Source organism: Drosophila arizonae, chromosome 4 (assembly GCF_054131065.1).
Source record: "Drosophila arizonae isolate 15081-1271.41 chromosome 4, UAZ_ARI_1.0, whole genome shotgun sequence".
Lineage (NCBI taxonomy): Eukaryota > Metazoa > Arthropoda > Insecta > Diptera > Drosophilidae > Drosophila > Drosophila arizonae.
In genome coordinates, this window is record NC_142924.1 from 6,242,297 (window position 1) to 6,263,102 (window position 20,806).

Genomic DNA, 20,806 nt, shown 5'->3' on the forward strand with positions numbered 1-20,806 from the left:
GAACCCCCTCATCCAATGCTCTCCTCTTACCTAAGCGGGAGGAACTGCTCGTCGCCACCAATTAACGTAGTTGTTGGCAGCTTAAAAAGGGCATTTAAATCGTCTGAAGGATTGAATTGGTTACTCTATCAATTATATATGGTTACTCTATCAGTTATATAGCTCACTGAATGCATATGCGTAATGCTGTCGCAGCACCGCCTTGGTTGCCTGCAGCTTCTTGTCTTCGGTGGATGGTGTATGGCCCGTGGGTCCGACAATGCCCAATGGATCGAGATCAGCAGCTAGATGACCACGTGTTTGATACGCCCGGATGATGGCCTGCACCACCAGGTGATCATCGATGTACTTCCAGTCGGCTGCCGGAGCAGGCGTTGTAGTCGAGCCTCCCGTTCCAGCTGCTGCGGGCTCCCATTTCCGGTGCTTGGTCTTCAGCTGTCTATCCTGCTTAATCGTGCGTCGCTTGCCCGTGAAATAATTGTGCCAGCTCTATGTCAGCGAATATAGGATCAGAATTCAGAGCACCACAACGACAAATATTAAGCAATTTCACCTCATCCACTGAATTTGGATCCTTGGCCCATTTGCGATACAGTCGCTCAATATAGCTGGCATTGCTGCCGTTGGCAAAGCTGTCCACTTTAAGATTGGACGATCTATCCTTTCTAGCGCTGAGAGCTTTGGTAATTTGCAGCGATCGCCGGGTAATATCGATGGTTGTTAAACTCTTCATTACTATTGAGGGTCCCAAGCGGCCAGGCTTCAGATACATCGCCAATATCTGCCAAAAACTAATTTATAGCCTGAGCTGCAATTTTGACTATAACATGAATTTTGAAGCAACTAGTTCTGTGTTTACATAATATATATATTTATATATTTTTAAATATATATAAATATATATATATCAATATGATTTTATGTTTTATTTTCTGCTACTCTGTTTTACAGGATGTACATTTTAATGATTTCCATGTTTGTCAAACTTTCCAAATGTATATACATAACTATATATCTATCTGAATTTGGATATTGTAAACTGGTAAAGCATCGAATGTACTTCCATGTTCTTTCTACTTTCGGCACTTGGGCTTCATGTCGCCTTTGGGTTGGTTACTTTTCTTCATTCTAGCAATGCGCTCCATCTGCGATTTAATGAATTCACGTTTCGCTCGGAAGGGTCTGTGTTTTAAAGCTGCCCTAACACGTCGTACGGCCTTCTGCTGTTTGAGCTGCTCCAATGATTTCCTGAAATCTATTCTTTTTTTGTTCGGCGTCACCGTTTTGGCCGTCTCTGCCTTGGAGCTAGTCATCTGCTGCTTGTTCATAGTGGTCTTTGATGTGTTATCGCTGTGAAGTGGTTTCTGTTCCATTTCCTGTTTCGAATGGCTGTTCCCAGCGATATCCTCCATAGAGGGACTCAGGATTATATGCCCAACCACATAGTTTTCATTGTGAGGCTGCTTGCCTGTGGCCATGGAATCAAATAGGTTTTCATATCGTGGCTCTTGTGTGGTCTTTGGATGCTTGTCTTGCTTCTCTCTAGGTTTCTGGCTTATCTTCTTAGCTGGTTTTGGTTTCATAACTCGTCTGCTTGGGTCCAAAGACGGCTTCATTATTTCTTCATCACCCTTCGATTCCTTGCTATGGCTATTTTTGTTCATTCGACTCTCAGGTTTTGGCGGCATGGCTCTTCCCTTTAGCTTGGAATACGGCGTCATCATATCACTGTAATTATCTGATTCCCCGCTATGCCTAACTTTATTCATTCGATTTACTTCTTCTGGCTGCATGGCTCTTCCCTTTAGTTTGGCAAACGGTGTCATCACTTCGGTATAATCATCTGATGCCTTGTTATGTCTAACGGTTTTCATTCTATTGACTGTGTTTGGGAACAGGGATGCTCCCTGCGGCTTGGAAAACGGCGTCATCATTTCACCATAATCATCAAATTCCCTCCTTTCGTTATCTTGCGGCTTTCTTCGAATTGTTTTACGCTGCTTTCTTTTCTTTTCACTATAGTCATCTGATTCCTCCTCCTCATCTTCAGTTCTGCGAGAACGGTATTTTTTCTTGCTAGAGCCATCATTATGTGAAGGTTTTTTAGTTGATTTTTGCCTAGTCGGCAGAATCTCTATATTTCCCACATTTTTACTTTGCAGAACATCCGTAAAGTACTGTTGCCACGACTAATAAGGAAATTCGATATTTTAAAAAATCACAGTCATTAAATTTCAATTTACCTTATGTACGGAAGTCGGACTTTGAACCCATTTTGAGAAGAGACATTCCATGTAATGCGCATCTACATCATTAACAAAATACTGTTGATTCACTTTATCTTTGAATAACTTGTAAGGATCAAAGTTTATCTTCTGATTTGGATCGTGCACTGTCCTAGTACCTTCCTCTTTTGATCTGCCATCATTCGATTTTCCTGTACTAAAACGTTGAAAACGCGATTTTGCAAACGCTAATACTGAATCAATTTTGAATTTAGCATAAACAGACATATCGCCTTATTATTAAAATATTCCAAAATTAATTTCCAAAAATAAATAATAAATAAACTATTAAAACTAACTAATGTGTAAGCTAAAATGAAAGCCTACTCCACTCGTTTTAACGTCTTTGTTTCAATGCTGTAAAGTGTACACACAGTAGCAGTGCTGTAAAACAGCTATGGTACGTTTTTAGTATTTATTCTCCTTCGAATTGTTGGTCACACTTAGCCATAATGATTCAGTGTTGGCAAAAGCGATCTGTTGTCATTGCCGAGCACTTACAAAACACTGCAAAAGTCCACGCTGGGCATATAAATTGATTTGTTTATTTATTTGTATATAAAAACGAATTGTATAAATTACTATAGCTATGAATAAATTCCACACACCCTCATTTGGCGACGAAATGTTCGAGATGAACGAAACGCCCCCGGAGCAGACACAACACCCAAATGCTGTAAGTTCTTAAGCGTGGAAGCTGAGCTGAGAGCGATGCGCCGTGTAGTCTCCCCAACAATAATATTGTATATAATCAGTGCGTGGTTTGCTTTTAGGGATAGTTCGACTGAAGTATTGTATGTAAACGTGTTCTTTTTCTGAATGAAATCATTTAAGATTGCTGCCAACCTCACCGGCCAGCAGACGCTAACGTATTGGAATACACACAAAAGTTAAATGAATATTTTCAACTGATTTTTGGTGGATCGAATGTTTTTCCGGCTGAGTAATTGGATTAATGAAGGTGCTCGCAACTGTATATTGGTTGATAATCGTTTTATAATAGATCCAAAAAGCGCCCAATTGGAAACGTTCAGTGCGCTTCTCTTGAATTCGTAATAGTTTATGGCTGTGTGTGTGTGTATGCTCGTCTGTGACTGTGTGTGTATGCTTGCCCTAGATGATGGCATCAGTAAGCGCATGAGGGTTATCGATACAAAACAACAACAGCAATGAAGCTAACAGCAGAAGGCAACGCAAATGCTTATCAACAAACAACACGCACACCAATAAGCTAATACAAACAAACAGACACACACACACACACTCATACACATGCAATCAGCAGGTTGCGTCTACCGCTGACTGCGTCCCCCTCTGGCTCTTCACGTCCTCCATAGTCGAGCAGTTCCGTACGTGTTATGCACAAGCGAAGCACATGTACAAATATACGTACACTGCGTCTTGCCTAATATAGAGAGCTGTTAGCTGGGACGCGATTAAGCACACATATATTTAATTGATTTACAATACAGCAGCCAAGATGAAGAAATTATTAGTGAGCCATCATCTCTCTATAAGATACACCGCAGTTTTTTTTCGATACAATAAAAAATTATTTTTACATTTGTGTTTAACACCTGCTATAAAACGTATTTCATTTTGTTTCTCTTTGTCTCCCTCATTACAGTCACGACGTATTAGCAGGTTAAGCAGTCTGGATCACTCCACGCTGGTCGACGACGAGGAGGAGGCTATTGACTACGATACACCCAGCAGTTATCAGATGACAACAAATCAGCAAGAGCCGCAGCAACAATCTCAACAGCCGCCAGCCAAGCCGCTGGCGCCATATGCGCTCTTCTTTCGGGACACCATGACAGCCATCAAGCAACAGAATCCTGCCTGCACGCTGGAGCAGATCACAGCAATAGCTCTGAATATGTGGGAATCTATGGATGAGAAGCAAAAGACTGTTTACGAACAGCGGCATGACGTGGAAAAGCGTGAATATGTGCGACAGCTGCACGAACATCAGCGCAATCAGCAGTTGGGCGAGCAGCAGCAGCAGCAACAACAACAGCAACAGTCGTCGCTTTCGCCGGACTCTGTGCCCGAGCAGGAGGAAGCGCCAGAAGCTAAAAACGAGACGGCCGTTGCGCAGCCGCCACCGCCCTCGGATCAAATTCAGCTATTAACCGAGGCAGCAACCGTGCAAAAATGTACGCGCGAGCAATGCAATAAGCCGGCAATAATAAATCCCGATTGGGAGGATGAATATTGCAGCAATGAATGCGTTGTTATACATTGTCGCAATGTGTTTACGGAATGGGCGCGTTCGCTGCAAAATTCGCCCACGTAGTTACTAATCTAAATAGGTGTACTTGTAGGTATTAACTAAAACAAACAAAGAAAAAAAAAGTAGGCAATACAGCGCAATCGCCAGTCAGCTGATTGGATCATATAGCACATGCAGCGTTGCCAGCCGTCCAAAATGCGACACTTTGAAGCACTGATGCTTGGCACACGCACAAAATGACGCGCGCAATTCAAAATACGTTTTGTGCATTACTTAGTATTATGCAATTATAAATAAAACATCAACAATTATGTATATATTTGTTTATATATATAACTTTTAATAAATACACACTTTTATTAAACTTGCACTTCATTATCAATATATCAATGTCGATTCGCTTACAAAATACATTTCTGTGTTTATTTTTTTGTGGTTGTTTCTTTTTGTTTTTATATATATTTATATATATCAAATAATTAAAAAATATAAATAAATGAAAAAATACATTCTTCTTGGTTGCGCGACCGATTCTATATAAAAATTCAAATAAAGAACAGTATAAAACATTCGCAATGCTTACAGTATTTAAGAGTAGGAGGGCTAGAGATAGACAGATAGAGAGAGGGCCTTGTTAACAATATAACTTGTTTATAAGCTGCAGCACAGAGATTTTTACTTTTAAATGCAGATGGCGAAAGCACATAAATATTATCTTAGTAGTTTTTCTTTTACTTTCGAGGAGTACTTCAAGCACGCAAATTGCAGCAAACAAATTTTGTTTCTAAATTAAGGAAAAAGTTAAAAAATAATAAACAGCAAGCGCACACTAAATAATATCACCAAATTATCTTTTCATCGCTTTTTGACATTGCTTCCACTTCACCTGCCAGCCATTACTTTACTTTAGTTAGCATTTAAATATGTTTTCCTTTTGAAATATATTCTTTTTGTGGGAAGGGGGGATTTTTAACGACAATAAGTTTTTGTTGTAATTATGTATATAACTATTATAAGGTTAGTGGGTGCATCTTTGCTTTTTAGTAACATGTTCTTCACTTTTCTTTGATTATTTTTGTTCTCCCCTCTCTGTGTGGATATTATTGATTTATTGTTTAACGTTTCCTGCGCCTGCAACTACATGCTATTATTGACTAGAGTTGCCTTATGGGACGTGTATGGGTTGATTCGCTCGGTTCATATTTGATATGGACCTGTTCAATGAGAAAAATAATAATTGAATTCAATGACAGACACTTTGCCGCAGTGCGGCGTCTTTCTCTCTTCATACCGTTTTGTAGATTTATTCCACAATCTGCAGTTCGGCTACATTTAAATCCAAATCGGCGCTATCCTTGCAAAATGTGCTCGAACGCTCCAGCTTGGACTCGACACGCTGGCCACCGTTGTTGATGTTGTTGTTGTTGTTGTGGCGGCTGCTGCCCTCCAGCTGCACATCGATGAGCAAATCCAGTTTCTGTTTAACCGCCTGTGCAGCCTTAAAGCCGCCATTCAGGACACCATTTGTGTGGGACTTATAGCCAGGAGCGGATGGTGCATGGCCATTGGTAGTTGTTGTGGTTGTTTGATTTGTTGTCTTGCGCAGATGCAGCGTATTGGGTCGTCGTGTGGGTATATTGGAGGGCAAACTGTTGCGTAGATTATGCTGCTGCATCATGCTGCTGACGGCGGAATGTGAAGAGGAGCGCAAAGGGCCAGCAGAGGCGCGCAACTGTTGTTGTTGTTGTTGCTCTTGTTGTTGCTGCTGCTGTTGTTGTTGCTGCTGCTGTTGTTGTTGCTGCAGTTTATTCTTCTCTGCACGCTTGGCAAGAATCTCTCGCGACTTGGCAGACAGAAAGCTGTGTCGTCCCTTTGTAGGATTATCTCCACCAGCCGGCACCGATATTGAGCGTTGCTTGAACATCTCCCGCGTAGACAACGTGCTGCTCACCGAGGACAGTCGACTGGTTGCCGACTTGGTTGTGTGCACGGAACTGGGACTGGAGCCATTAGAAGCGCCTGTTGCATTGACGTTGTGTTGCTGCTTGAGCTGGCGCGTCGACTTGTTCGTCAGCGCTGTGCCGCGTTGTATGCCCCTCAATGGAGCCGTGGGCTTGGTGCCAGCTGCAGCAGTGGCATGCCCATTGAGCTGATGCACTCGCGCCAATTTGGAGCTACTCGACAGCGATTCGTGTGAGATCGTTTTGTTGGTTATTACCGAGCTCTTCATGCTCTCCGCCATCGAGTCCACATTCATATCCGATGAATACCGCTCACGAGATCCGCTCTTGGCCAGGCTATCTGTGGACAAGTTGTTCGACTTGTTGCCCAGCCGTGTGCCCCGTCGCAGCGCCGCCGGACTGGAGTTGCGCGAACTGTCGCTGGAAGAGATGTGCAGATTCTTGGCTTGAGCCTTGCGTGCCGCTGGTATACTGGAGCTGGTAGCACTGCGTATGGGACCCGCAGTGCCATTGCCTGCACTCGCCGCACGCGGCTTACGCGGCTCCAGATATCGAGCACGCACTACAGGTGCTGCAGATTTGGTCTGACTGCTGCTGGAGGCGTTCGATTTGGGCTCCACAACTGCCACCGGCTTGCGCTGTGTAACGGGCGGCGCCTCCGATTGTGTGCGTCGATGCGTATTGAGGCTGTGCCTTTCGCCGGCTGTCTGGGAGCTGGCGCGCTGCGCCTGCGGCACATAGGCGCGGGAATTGGACTTGAGCAGTTTGCCTGAAAAATAGAATAGAAAGTAAGTATATATTTTATTGATGTGCTTATTGATAGCACTCACTGTTGCCCTCGCGCGGATCAGTGGCATGCGCCTGGACGCCACGCTCCGTGGTCTGCACATGCGCCGCATCGTAGTTGGTCTGCGTGGCCTTGTAGAGCTGCGTCTCCTGCGCCTGCACGCGCTTCGATTGCGCCTGTATGGCCAGCTTGATCTGCACCAGATCCTGGCTGCGTGTGCTGCCCCCAAAGGAGAAAGCCTTGCTCACCGGCTTGCCGCCGTTGCGCTTGAGATCGAGCGGTTCGGTGAGTCGCGCCATCGTCTGGATTTTCTTGCGCAGCTCCAGATCCATGCGCTGCCAGGCAGTGACGCGCATGGCACGCGAGCACTGCCGAATCAGGCACTGTTCGACGGCATAGACCAAGGCGCTGACCAGGCGTATATATTCGGGCTGCCAGTCGAGCTGCTCCTCCTGCAAGCCCTGCAGCTCCTTGGCCAGCTCGCCCAGATTGACCGGCATCTGGATAAGTTTCGCCTGCAACACCGTATTCAGGCGAGTCACGCGCTGATAGCTGCGGCATGCCTGCTCCGGCGTCAGCGCCGCAGCCGTTTGCAGCAACAGCGTCTCGAGACGTGGAATGTGACGACTGCGATCGTGACCTAGCGAGAGGAACGAATCGCTGGCTATGAGGCTGGCGAAGTGATCGCCCACATAGCCATAGGCAGCATCTAGGATATCGCGCACCAGCTGCTCGCAGATGTGACCCCAGCGATAGGCCGACAGCTGGGCCAACAGATGATCGCAATCGAGCACCGTGTCCAGCACCGTCTCCGAGGTCTGTGTGGGAGAGAGTGAGAGAGTAGACAAATCTCTGCTAAATGATGCAATTAGAAAATCTTACCATATAAGCAACAATCTGCTGACGACATCGCCCGAGTATATCCGGCGGCAGCTGGGCGAATTGACGCGTCGGCCACACCTTCAGGTAGTGCCGGCAGGTCCAGCGCAAGCACTTGCGATAGAGATCATCCAGGGCATGATTCAATGCGACAGGCAGCACCTGCAGTATGCCATCGATGCACCCGGAACAGGGCTTATGGAAGTTGTGGCAGTAGTTTGTCTTCAGCGCATGCGATGTCACCTCCTTCAATCCCTCCAAGCCCAACAGGTCAGCCAATGCGGCCAGCTCCATCAGACTGATGCCATCCGGTGGATGCGAGGCACCCGAATAGATGTGGCACAGAGCAAAGTGCACGGCTGCATAGGAGTAGCCCTGCAGCGAGACAACGCTCTGGGCTCCATGGCCCGCCAGCATGGCTGCAAAATATTGACAGCGACTGCGCAGGATGCACTTGTGGGCGCGGATGCGTCTGCCATGCACCTCCACCAGCATATCGGTGGCGATCTCCTGCAGAAACATCTTGAGCAAATCCTCACCCAGTCGCCGGGGCTGACGGCAGCTCATCGAGGACTCGTCCATTCCCGACCGACTGAAACTGGAAGCCAAACTGGAATCGGCACTCAAATCCGTTTGTATATAATCCAACTGCTGCTGCTGCTGACCGTTGTCCAATGTCATGTCGCCTGGCAGCGAATTGGAGAACTCCTTGCTGAAGTTGGGAAACAGGCGCGACAAGCTGCGCAAGTTGTCCACCGAGCTGGCCAGCTGCTGGATATTATTACCGCCTCCTGTGGAGCGTGTCATCGCCCAGGAATGAGGCCGTGCTGCCGCACGCTGCTGTTCATCACGATAGAAACGCTGGCTGGCGCTGCGTTGAGTACCCGCACTCTTGCTCATGGCATCCGGCGACTGCAGATCGTGCTTGGCCACCGGCTTATCCATATCCGAAAGCTTGACAAAGTTGGCCGGCTGCTCGGCATTCTCGTTAACCGTTTCCAGCAGCTGCTTCTGCTTCTCGATGGTCGCGTGGAGCGTTTCCATGGTGTGGCCATTGCTAAGATTCGGCTGCTTCTTGGGTGAGGCCGTCTCCTTGGCCTCAATGATGGTCTCCATGATGGAGGTGCGGTTCGAGCTGCTTGTCAGCGGCACTGGCAGTGGCACCTGCTGCTGCTGCTGCAGTTGTACCTCACGCAGCGCCAGCTGCTCATCCTGCTGGAAGGTGAGATCATCTGTGTCCGTATTGGACGCGGGCGACATGTCCTTGGAGAGCACACCCTCGGTCAGGGCAGAGGCAATGCTGCTGCTCTTGTCGTAGGTCTCATTTAGCTGTGCATCCCGACGTCGCTTCTTCAAACGAGCCGCCTGCTGATCCTCATCGGAGCAGCTGCTCATGGCACCGCCGCTGTAATCATCGTAGGGCGACAAGGAACTATCCACGGACAAGGAGGATGCCTTCGATATAATGGGCAACTTGTCTATGATGCTCATTAGCCCACTGCCAGGTGGATCGCCTCCGTTGGCCGTTAGGCTTATGGAGCGCTTGTAATCCCCCGGAATGGGCGCCTGCTCCTTGCTGTTATTGCTACCCCAGCTGTGGCGCTTGCTGGGCTCCTGCTCGCGCGTCATGCGACGCAGTGCAGCCACCGTCAACGATGGCTGCTCCAAATTGCAACGATAGTCCAGAGATTTGCTCTCCTCCTTCTGCAAAATCGGCAACTGAGTCGCCTGCTGTGTGCCGCTCTTGGCCATAAGGGTTTCCGTGGAGCTGGCACTGGACTTCATTAGTTCATCGCCACGCCGTTGAGCCACGCTTAAGGAACTGCTCAGACGCTGCGCCAAACTGAAGGGCTCCTTGCGTCCATTCGTGGCACGCGTGGGCTGCTGCTGCTTGGCCGGCTCACCAAAGTCTATAAACATGCTGAATATATTCTTTTTGTCCGCCTGCTGCACGGGCTCCTCCTTGGGCTTTGACTGCTCCAGCTGCTCGTCATCCTTAGCTTGATATTCGCTCTGTGAGAGATTCACAAAGAAATTGGCCGCCTTGGGCGCTGTATAGGATTTGCTGAGGGACGATGGCTGCAGTGGTTGCTCCTTTTGCACCTTCGGCTTCCTGTCCATGTCATCCAGCGACACATAGAAACCACAACCGCTCTTGTGCGAGCTATTCGAGTCGGAGCGCTCACGAAACCGTGCTGCGCCCGCCTCCAAGCTGGACGTGGAGCTGCTGCTCTTGCGTCGCTCTGGCCGACAATCGCTCATGTCCACCACCCAGGAGGCAATGCCTGGCAGGGGCTTACGCAGCGGTTGACCCGTCTTTACCCTTAGCTCCACACCCTCCAGCTCTGCATCATCATCCGCCTGCTGATCCCGTGCAATCTCATCATCATCATCATCATCGTCCCTGGGCCGCGTGGGCGCAAAGTCCAGCGAGACAAATCCTCCCGACACAATGGGACAGGCATCGGTGCGCTTTCGACTGGGACTGTCGCAGTGCTTCTGCCTGAAGTCCTCGATGGATGCGCCACCCGAGACAATGGGATTCGCCTCATCGAACTTGGAGCTGCGTTTGGGCGTGCGCGGCAACGGCAGCGGCGAATCTGTTGCATCACTGCAATAGGCGCCAGAATCGCGATGATGCGACAACGAGGAGCTGAACGTATAATCCCTGTGTATGGAACTATTGTTGCTGCTGGAGACGTGCTCCAGTATATGCACCATGGAATTGTGCGGAGTGTCTGTAGCTGGCGGCAGCTGCTGCTGATGGGGCTGCAGCGATTGCGGCTGCTGCTGCTGCAGCTGTTGCTGCTGCCTGCCCTGCTCCGACCAGACCAAACTATGGGCCGGACTGCTGCTGGAGTAGTCTGTCGTATAGCTGAGATCGTGTCCATGGTGTGGTGCAAACTTCGGACTGTTGCCCAACGGATGCACACTAAACTGTTGTGTGTTGTGCTGGAAGCTGCGCGGCACAGCCATGGGCACAGCAGCGGGTGCAGTGCGTCGCCTGCGTGCACTTAGCGAGGAGTCTGAAGAATCCGCATCGGCTGCCAGGGACACGCTGCTGGCCTCAGTGGCATCGGTGGCACCACTGGCCGGCAGCTGTTGCTCACGCTTCCACAGCTTCTCCTCATCGGACAGATTGTTGGTGCCACTATTCGAGTCCGGACGTGGCTCATCCTCAACCTCCACATCGGAGCTGCAATTCGACTGATTGCTGCGCGGCGGCTTGCACTTGGCGAACGCCTTGTGGAACTGCTCCAATTCCAGCTCTGTCTCCGGCTTGGCCTGCTCATTGGTCTGCTGCAGGCTGTCCAGGCTAGGAAACGATAGCACCTCGTCCTCATCGCGCAGCGACGAGGCGTCTATGAAGCAGGCGCTATTCTGAGAGCTGCTCAACGGCTGTTCACGCTTCTCCAAATCGCGCAACAGACAGCTGGCGCTGATGCCCTCCATGTGGGGCAGAGTGGGAACTGGAGGCTGCGATTGCACAGCTGATGCAGTGGGATAAACGGACTCCCAGGAGCCCGTCTCAGTGGATACTGTGGACGTTTCCATGCATACGATTTCCTCGTTTTGTCGCTGCTTCTCCTCCTTTGAGGGCGGCTTCAATTTACTGTCGTAGCTCTTGTTGTCTCTGCCGCCGCCGTTGCTGCTGCTGCTGCTGCTGCTGCTGGCAACAGCTGCTGCTACCAGAGCAACTGTCGCTACTGCACCGTTATTGCACTCTGGACTGGAAACTGGTGAGAAGGTATCCCGTTCCTCCTCCCCCACATCCAGTTCGCAGGTTTTTGTGGAGCCGCTGCCCGAATGTGAACCCCTTGGATTCTGTCGAGCGGCTGCACGCAAATCCTCGCTATATTGCGGCGCCGAGGATGAGGAGGAGGAACTGCTGCTATCTGTGGCCACCGAGGGGCTGCTCACGTTGCTATTGTGATGGCTGCTGCTGTTGCTGCTGCTGGTGTTGGTGAGATTCGAGTAGTGCGAGTGATTGGGCGAGCCAATCGATGCATCCATCTGCTGGTCCAATGACCTGGCAATCGCTGCGACTGCTGCTGCTCCAGCTGCTTCTGTTGGCTGCTGTTGTTGCGTTGCTTCCATTGTTTGTATGGCTAACGGGGTAGGCGCTTCTGTTGGGGATGGCTGTGGCGCTGTTCAACTCATCGACACGTCTCGCTAAATGCCAAGTGACTGCTAAAGTGACTGTCAAGTGGCAGTCAAGTGACTGTCAAGTGAAAGCTGCTAAAAGTTGTTGCTTCTACTCCAATTGTTGTTGTTGCAGTTGCTGTTTTCTGTTTTGTGGCTGTTGTCTGCCTTTACATGGCCACATGCTGCATTCCTGGCTGGCGTGGGCAAATGTATCTTACAGCTACGCAAAGTATCTCACAGCTACGCAAAGTATCTTACATCTACCCAAAATAGCTCAGTCGAAATTGATGCCGAAGACGTGAGACCTGATGCTGCGACTGCTGTTGCTCCGTCCTCTCCCCTGCTGCTGCCAATGATGCACTGCCTCCTGTTCGCCCGTCTGCACGTCTGTCTGTTTATTTTTCTAGTTGTCTCGTTTGTTTTCGTTTTCGTTTATTTTCTGTGTACTGCTTCTTCCCTTCTCCGCTTCCTCCTGTTCGTTGAGCTCAAGCGTCTGCTGATTTATTGCCAATTGTGTCAATTGTTGCACTTGCTGTTGTTGTTGTTGTTGTTCTTGCTTCACAATTAAACTGCAAGTAAAAAATAAGTAATAAGAAGAGTTATTAAAACTGCAAAATACTTGAATACTTTATAAATAAACTGCAATTGTTTAAGTGCATATAATTGTGTGTCGCCTTCTCTGTTGATTATATGATTATTATATGATTAAAACTTTATTTCTTTAAAGTCTTTAAAGCTCTGTTTTGACTCAACAACAGGAAATAATACAAACAATATATAAACAAAAAGAGTTCATAAAATTAAACTTATGACTCAAGACGAAAATTGCGAGTACTCAATTAACTTTTGTGATTAAGTTACCTAAGGTCGAGCAATTATTTGCAGTATTTAAATATATTAAGACCTATGATTGAAAAGACAGCGAACTCAAATAATTTGTTTATTATCTGAATATATAAACATTATAAATTCACTGCTCTAGACATTTCCTATAATTATATTTGTTTCCAAATTCTTCTTATGAATTACTTTCAAAATATTCGAGTGAAACAAACATAAATCAAAATTTAATGAGTTATTTAAACAGAAGTAGGCAGAACACAATAAAACAATGTAAAATCTGAATATCGTAATCGTATCGTAAATTTTAACAGAATTAAAAACCTTCAATTTCGTTTTGAAAAAAAAAAAAAAAAACATTCATGCCAACTTATATACATATTAAAATGCAATACTTTATTTGAGATATAATAAGACTATATTTGCTAAACACTTCACAATCTTGTTTTTTAATAAATGTTATAATCGTACCCGATTTTTGTATTGTTAGTGATTAAAATTAATTAGATTTGTTAATGTATAAAGTTGTAATTAAAAATTAAACAAAACGTTTAAAATATTTAATGCAATGAAAAAAAAAAAATAAAACTTAAGTCGTGTAGTTAGCCGATGAGAAAACTGCCACGCCTCTATCCGGTTTTGCTTGCTTATGATTTAACGTTTGAAATTGTTTATGTGTTTTTAATTTGATGCAAAATATTTACAAACAATTTTACAAGTAAATATGGAAGTACAAATTATGTGTGTAAATATTTTTTAAATATTTAAAGTATTGAGTCAGTTGAGATGGAAGCAAGAAAAATTTATGCAAGCATTTTTTAAATATTTAAAATTATTCTACATTATATTGAAATATTTATAAATATTTATATAAATTACTGTAGCACATGTTTAATTTAATTTACTTCTTTTTTTAACTATTTAATTTGAAGCTATCAATAGCGATAGATACAATAAACGAACATTTTATGCAATTGACATACGCATTAGAAGGCGGATACTTGACGTCAATGCGACGCACCTAAAACCCATCAAATGCTAACGGTTGACACGCCCCCCCTCAGCACTGACAATACCCCTCCTGCTGCCATCTAAACTGGCTAACCACAGAAACAAAAGGCATTGAGAGTTCGTTCGTTCGTTCAACAAAATTTCCCGTTGTTTCCTTTAGCGCTTCCATTGGGCAAACATCTAGAATTTCAATTTCAATTTGCTATCAAGGAAGTTGCAAGTGCATTGAAATTTAAGCAGCTCATTTGTATATACCTATAAGCATTTATATATACATACATAGAGGGTGAATGTATATGCTGTGATCAAGCATTAAACATTTGTCACCTAAAAGCTTTTTGCATTTGCTTTGTTTACAAACAACTAAGGTAAGAGCAACGGCAAGAGAAATACCTTGAATATATTGGAAACCTAAACAGTCATCAGATATATCATATATATACAATATATATACCTGTAACGTGTGCTTATATAAATATTTACGCAGTTCACTCGATTTCGAATAAGCTAAAGGTGCACTCGAAGACATTTTACAACTTGTGTCTGGCTGAGCTGGTTAAACAGAACTTAATCCGGTCAATGAATTCCTTGACTATTTCTCTGCATCATTATTAATTAAGTATTATGAATACATATACATATATAATATAAATTGTATTTGCCGACCAACTTCATTTGCATACAAAGGCGCGACTTTGACGTCTGCTAGCAAATCACAGCCAAGCGTTAAACATGAAAATTAATACGTTCCATAAAGGAATCTAAAGAGCTAAACATGCAAATCGTGTGCACGAGACAATCAACTAGAACATATAGACATCTATGATGAAAACATATTGAAAGAAAAGCTTAATTGAGCTAAGCTAAAAGTTAATGCAGTCATAACACGGAACGTAACTGTAATAGTTTGTAAACAAAATTCCGCTTTGATAAATATTGTGTAACTTTTATTTTACATTACATTATTATTCTTATGGAAATAAGAAACTATGGAACAGCACCATATACCATAAATATCATGAAATTAGTCATCATACTATGTCAAATACAAACGGAGGCATATACCCCTAAAGCAGCTTGACTGCTTGTTCTCGATTCTTCTTATCATTATCAACATCATTATCATTTTCATCATTATTTGTATTACACTAGATATGATTATCAGTATTTTTTGCAATTTCTTATCATTCATGCAAAATGACAATGATAATGACAGTGACAATTATAATGACCAACATTATTATGGTTATTTTCATTATCATTATTATTATCATTATCATTTATTTCTTTTACAAACTTAAACAAAAAACTCTCGTTTTTTACTGAAGAAATAATAAACAAAAATATTTAACAGCTGTAGTAAAGTTCATTCAACTAGCAAAACATGAGAGAAAACTCAGCTGAAAATTTAAAACAAAGGTCACAGATCAACAATGGAAGCAACAACAACAATAACAGCAAATAGATAACAACAAATACAAATTACAATTTCTCTATATAAGTTTAAAAAATTTATAACTCAAATTGCACGTTCACCTATAAAGAGCAACAGAAAATAAAATAGCAAACATAAAAACCAAATGATTTTTTTTCTCAATCAAATTAGTTTATAGAATCGCCAATCGCACGAACTGCGACACAGACCATATAAAGCATATGACAGAATTTTTCAATAGTTTCCATTTGCACAAAATTCTTAATTACAAAATAATAGAGAGAAAAAAAATCAACAAAGTTATAATAAATTTAATGATTGTTGCGAATCGTGCTTGAAAGCCAATTGAATATTGTGGCTTAGAAAATGTTATCGAACAGGTTTCAAGTGCTCTATTTGCCTGCCAAGTGTTTAGATTTAAAAGTGTTATATTTGCATGACTAGCGGTGCATAGAGTTATATTGTTATATTGGTAGATTTTATATATGACTTGAATTAAGAGATATGGAACCAATATGAAATTATTTTCTTTGTCGTAAATTTCCAACTCTATGAGTTGAAAGTTCTATACTTCAAATGCTCGAAGTATTATACCGAATGAGCAATATGATAAGTTATATATTTAGGTTTTGGGTTCACATAGTTAAAGATTGTTGCTCAACATTGTTATATAGCATGTGTGTAGCAAATGTTATAAAGTTAAGTGTCATACAGAAATGTCTAGGCAATTATGCCAAGAGTTATATTAATTACAAATGTAGCTTATTAGAATTAATAAATGTAAAGTGTTATACTTGTAATCTAGCCTTCATTAAACCACATTATTAATGTATTTATTCATGCTCTCAACTCCTAATAGCTGCAAGCTACAAAATTTACTAGCCTCACGATAAATTTTAGCACGCACATCTCTAGCGATTCACGCCCCAAGGGGCAATTTGTACAGCAATTTGTGCGTTGCTTTGTCTGAGTGTGTGTGTGTGCATGTGTGTTGTATGTTGCTTAGGCGTCTGTTTCAAGTTGTCGCCGTTGTCAGGAGAAACCGGAGGCGGGACCGGCCAGCGCCCGAGGAGCAACAACAACAACAACAACAACAACATGGACAACAAACGCGAATACTTTGACAATTTGCAAACTCATCGCACGACGTTCATTTTTTTTCTATATATATCTCTATATATAAATACAGAGCTCCATTGTTGATCACTATTATTACAATGTGCACATATAATATTTCTGCTTTTATCAATTCACCTATCCAATCCATCCACCTATCCGTTGGCAACAATGTAGCCGCATTTATAAGCACATATCGTTTTGTCACTTCCCTTTCTATCTACAAGTATTTCTTTATCTGTCCACTGACCGTTCCATTCCCTGGCTACCCCCTTTCATTCGCTTTTGACTGTTTTTTTTTTTTTTTGGAGTGGTTCCAATACTGAGATCCCCACAGATTATCGAATTTTTTTGTTTTTTGTTTGCTGTCTTTTTGTTTGACATTCCGCACACGTTGCGTCTGTCTTTTATATTATAAATATTTCATTAGATATTAGATGCAGATTTTATTGTATAATTTTAGAGAAGTTTCATTTAAATTTTGTTATGCATTATATAAGGCGATGGGGGCAGAGCTTTCTGTTTGCATAAAATTATTCTTTTTCTTCTTGAATAGAGCTTGAATGGCGTTAAAAAATTAACATGATCTATAATATTTAATCAAATTTCCAGGGTATTGCAACGTCTAGAGCTTCAGCTCGTTTTTCTAAATTCTTAAATTAACTTTCGCTTGGAGAGCCTGTTTCGTTGACCCTCGAGCGAAGAATTTTTATGTATTTGTTTTTTATTTTTTTTTTCTACTTTGAACTTCAATTTGTTTCAAGTCTCTTCTGCCCACACTTCCTTATGTTGGCTATGTTTTTCTTTCTTATTGTTTACTTGACTTTGATCGTCACACGCTTATTAACAATTTTTCAATCATATACAATGCTTAATTTACATCTTTACATTGTTGTTGTTTATATTGCCGTTGTTGTTGTTGTTGTTAATAGTCTTTGTCATCGATTTTGTAGTCTCGCTAACTTGTTACGCCCATATTTGGCAGCAAATTCAAATCTGATGTCTCTTTGATCGTTTTTTGTTGTTTTTGTGTTTTGCTTTTATCGCTTGTATATAATCTTGGTTCTATTTATTGCCCGCTGCTGTCTGTCTGGCTAGGCTCGTTCTAAGCCAAGGCATTACTCATTCCCCACACGACCTTTGTTTAATAATTTATATATACACATATATATATATATATATTTATTTATATGTTTATATATACATATATAGAGGTATATATTACTGCATATGCATATTTCATGTATTTATATAGCCAAATGAGTTTCTTTTGTGAATATCGTGAATCGATTGAAATCGTTCCAAAGTATTTTAAATGTTCTTTCACCGATTATTATTATTATATTATCGTATGGTATTTGAATATCGTATAAATTTAGATAATACTTGCTCTAGCTATATTTAAAGATCAAACAAATGGATAAGCTGCCTAAACATAAAACAAAACAAATGGAAACGTTATTGTTTAATCTAATTGTCATACTACTCATAAAATTTAACAGGAACTTGAACTTGCCAAACGTGTTATAAATTTTTATTTAATAACTGTAAAAAATGAATGCTGTATAATCGTACTCGTTAAATTTATCATAAACTTGGAAAACAAAACTTTTTTGAGTTTTTTACTCTAAAAATTTACCAGCTGGACAAACTGCCGGCTAAGTCTTAGCTTCAACGTAATAAACAATTAAAATATTGCGCAATAAACTGTCAAAGCTGTAGTTAAATATAACAGTAACAGTTGTAAAATATAACAGTTTAGTCTTAGATGTAAGTGTTCATATTTGATTCCAAATTTGCAAACAATTGCCAGCTAAACAGATCATAAAATATATTCTTTGGCAATCTGTTAAGCTTGACGTAACTCCCATAAATTCGCAGGTGTACTTAGCAAAGCATGCAAGGATGTCTAGAACTTATTACTTTCTCCACCATTAGATTCTAAAGTGCTAAAGTGGATTTTTATTTGTAATAACAATAATCATTATAAGCATGCAATATGCCAAAAACTCTGACGTTTTTTATGAGCTGCTAACGAACGGCTTAGCCAAAAAAAGAGAAGTCTCAATCAATTTGATGGCTTTCGTGCTAATGGCGAGAGCTCCAGAAGCTACAAATTCACTTTCGTCTGGCACCGAAACCAAGAAACCAATTGAGGCGTTGAATGACTGACTGATTGAATGACTGCTTGGCTGGCTATAGAAAATAGTATAAAGCTATTGGTAATGTGGCGCTGCATTTGGCATTATGTTGTTTGTTGTTGTTGTTGTTGTTGTTGTTGTAAACTGAAAATTACATACGAGGTCAGCAATGGGCCCTGATTTTAACAACCAGAAGTTGCTCAAGCTGAAGGACCTTGCAACACGCCAAGCCGCACACGGATTAAGATCTCGCATGTGAGCTAAGAGTTTGGGGAGTTAGCCGAACAGAACAGTAGGAATCGACACAAAAGAAGATATCAACTGACCCTGAAGAGTACCCACCGCGAGCCCCAGATTACGTGCTTGGTAATTAATCATAAATAAAAATCTGATTTTTTAACATTAACTGCAAACTTGGCTGCTCAACTCAGCAAGCGCAATCAGACGGAACAAGACCGCATGATAATTAAATAAGAATTTATGAATATGGCTGTAGACATATATACACATACATACGTAGATGAATACGTAAATGAATAATGAACTAAATTTACAAGCAACTTGGACCCCATATAATGCTCTGAAGTGCTTATTAATGCAGCTTGGCCTCTGACATTGACTTTGACATGACCTTTGTCAAGTGAAGTTAAATTAAAACAATTGCAAGTGATGGGAACATTTTAGTTGTTGATGTAATTTATAATTACAATCAAAATCGAGCGAGAGTTGATGCTCAAATTTCACTGAAATTCCGTTGATATCGTGAAAACTTAGTATAAATGATGTTATAACAGTTTGTATAACAATTAGATTAGCTTCAGTGGTTTAAACCTATATTTAAGTTAAGCAATTTTCATACAATTTCAAGCAAATTTATTTCGTTTTTGTCTTAGCTCCAGTATCACAGTTATTTGGCCTTTGAAATAGCAAAAAAAAAAAAAAAAAAATGTTAGCTACTATGCGAATTTCAACGGTTTCGTATACTCATAATATACAAGAAAAAGTGTTCACGTCTTATACACATAGATTATAACAGACTTGGTTAATATAACAGATACTTAACCTTTTAAGCATTAAATCACCTTAACTCAGTTGAGTCGATGTTTGTTTTACGTTTGTTTCACATAGCTGTCTTCGTCTATTAGTTGAATTTGTGTTATATGCAAATCATTAATCATAACAAGCATTAAATACTTTATTTGGCAAAAGACTCACACTCACTTAAATTAACATTCAAATTGAGCAGAAACCAAGCAAAAATCTAATAAACAATCCAAAATTCGAGGTGTGACAAATTCCTTAAAAAGTCTTGCACTCAGAATATTAATAAGTTTTCCGCTTATGCAAAATTGATAAACTGCAAGATTAGCCCTCGCTGTAAAATGGAAGATTTGTTGTTTGTGGGGAAGGCAAATTTGTAACTCAATCAGGCGTCAAAATGCGAAGGCCCTTGACGTCAAATGAGAGGGAAAGAGACAGAGAGAGGGGGAGACGGAACAACGGAGAGATAGTGAGTCTGCAGCCAACTGTTAAAACAGAGCTTAAACACAGCTGAGCGTGCGTATGTGTGTGTGTGTATGTGTGTGGATCATAAGTGGATTGTATTCACATATTTCAGTTACCAGCTGGAATTTGTTCACACACATTTCTATGAATATTTAAAATACGTGTGCTGCCCACGCTTCAATAATTATACAGTATTTTTTATGTACTATATTTTATTAGCATGCCATTGTTATAGTTTATTTCGATTGTTTGTCCATATAAAGTGGTTGCGGAAGCTTAGTAGCAAAAATTGTCGAGTGCTTTTCGATTTAATTGAATTTTGTTTGAATCATTTTGGAGAATGGCGGCACATTGATTAAATACCAAACCAAAGAGCAACAACTAAAACAATGATACGACTGTTTATCAAATTTGCTACGTTTCATTTTCGGCAAAATTCGCCATAAGCTTAAAATCAAATTAG

The 20,806-nt window shown here is 42.2% G+C and overlaps 3 protein-coding genes across 14 annotated transcripts in view; 1 reads left to right on the forward strand and 2 right to left on the reverse strand.

Annotated features, from left to right (window-relative positions):
• LOC108614063 (2-oxoglutarate dehydrogenase complex component E1) overlaps positions 1 to 2,658 on the reverse strand; it is a 24,042-nt gene extending 21,384 nt beyond the window's left edge. The window contains exons 1-4 of the mRNA XM_018007975.2: positions 2,244 to 2,658; positions 554 to 2,189; positions 168 to 489; positions 31 to 103 (exon numbers count right to left, since the gene is read on the reverse strand). Of these exons, the coding sequence (XP_017863464.1) occupies positions 31 to 103; positions 168 to 489; positions 554 to 772 (614 nt within the window). The 5' untranslated portion in view covers positions 773 to 2,189; positions 2,244 to 2,658. The remainder of the gene's footprint in view (positions 1 to 30; positions 104 to 167; positions 490 to 553; positions 2,190 to 2,243) is intronic.
• LOC108613581 (uncharacterized) overlaps positions 1 to 4,885 on the forward strand; it is an 8,745-nt gene extending 3,860 nt beyond the window's left edge. The window contains exons 1-3 of one of the 6 annotated variants that reach the window (XM_089467521.1): positions 2,740 to 2,961; positions 3,041 to 3,246; positions 3,913 to 4,885. In XM_089467521.1, coding sequence (XP_089323647.1) covers positions 3,241 to 3,246; positions 3,913 to 4,584 — 678 coding nt within the window. In that variant the 5' untranslated portion in view covers positions 2,740 to 2,961; positions 3,041 to 3,240 and the 3' untranslated portion in view covers positions 4,585 to 4,885. The other 5 variants (XM_089467520.1, XM_089467522.1, XM_018007127.2 and 2 more) reach the window with 5 other exon arrangements.
• LOC108613574 (uncharacterized) overlaps positions 4,830 to 20,806 on the reverse strand; it is a 26,905-nt gene continuing 10,928 nt past the window's right edge. For 2 of the 7 annotated variants that reach the window (XM_018007119.2, XM_089467508.1), the window contains exons 2-5: positions 8,152 to 12,863; positions 7,313 to 8,087; positions 5,813 to 7,251; positions 4,830 to 5,735 (exon numbers count right to left, since the gene is read on the reverse strand). In XM_018007119.2, coding sequence (XP_017862608.1) covers positions 5,825 to 7,251; positions 7,313 to 8,087; positions 8,152 to 12,246 — 6,297 coding nt within the window. In that variant the 5' untranslated portion in view covers positions 12,247 to 12,863 and the 3' untranslated portion in view covers positions 4,830 to 5,735; positions 5,813 to 5,824. Of the gene's footprint in view, positions 5,736 to 5,812; positions 7,252 to 7,312; positions 8,088 to 8,151; positions 12,864 to 19,900; positions 20,058 to 20,459; positions 20,801 to 20,806 lie in introns of those variants that run through there. The other 5 variants (XM_089467505.1, XM_089467503.1, XM_089467504.1 and 2 more) reach the window with 5 other exon arrangements.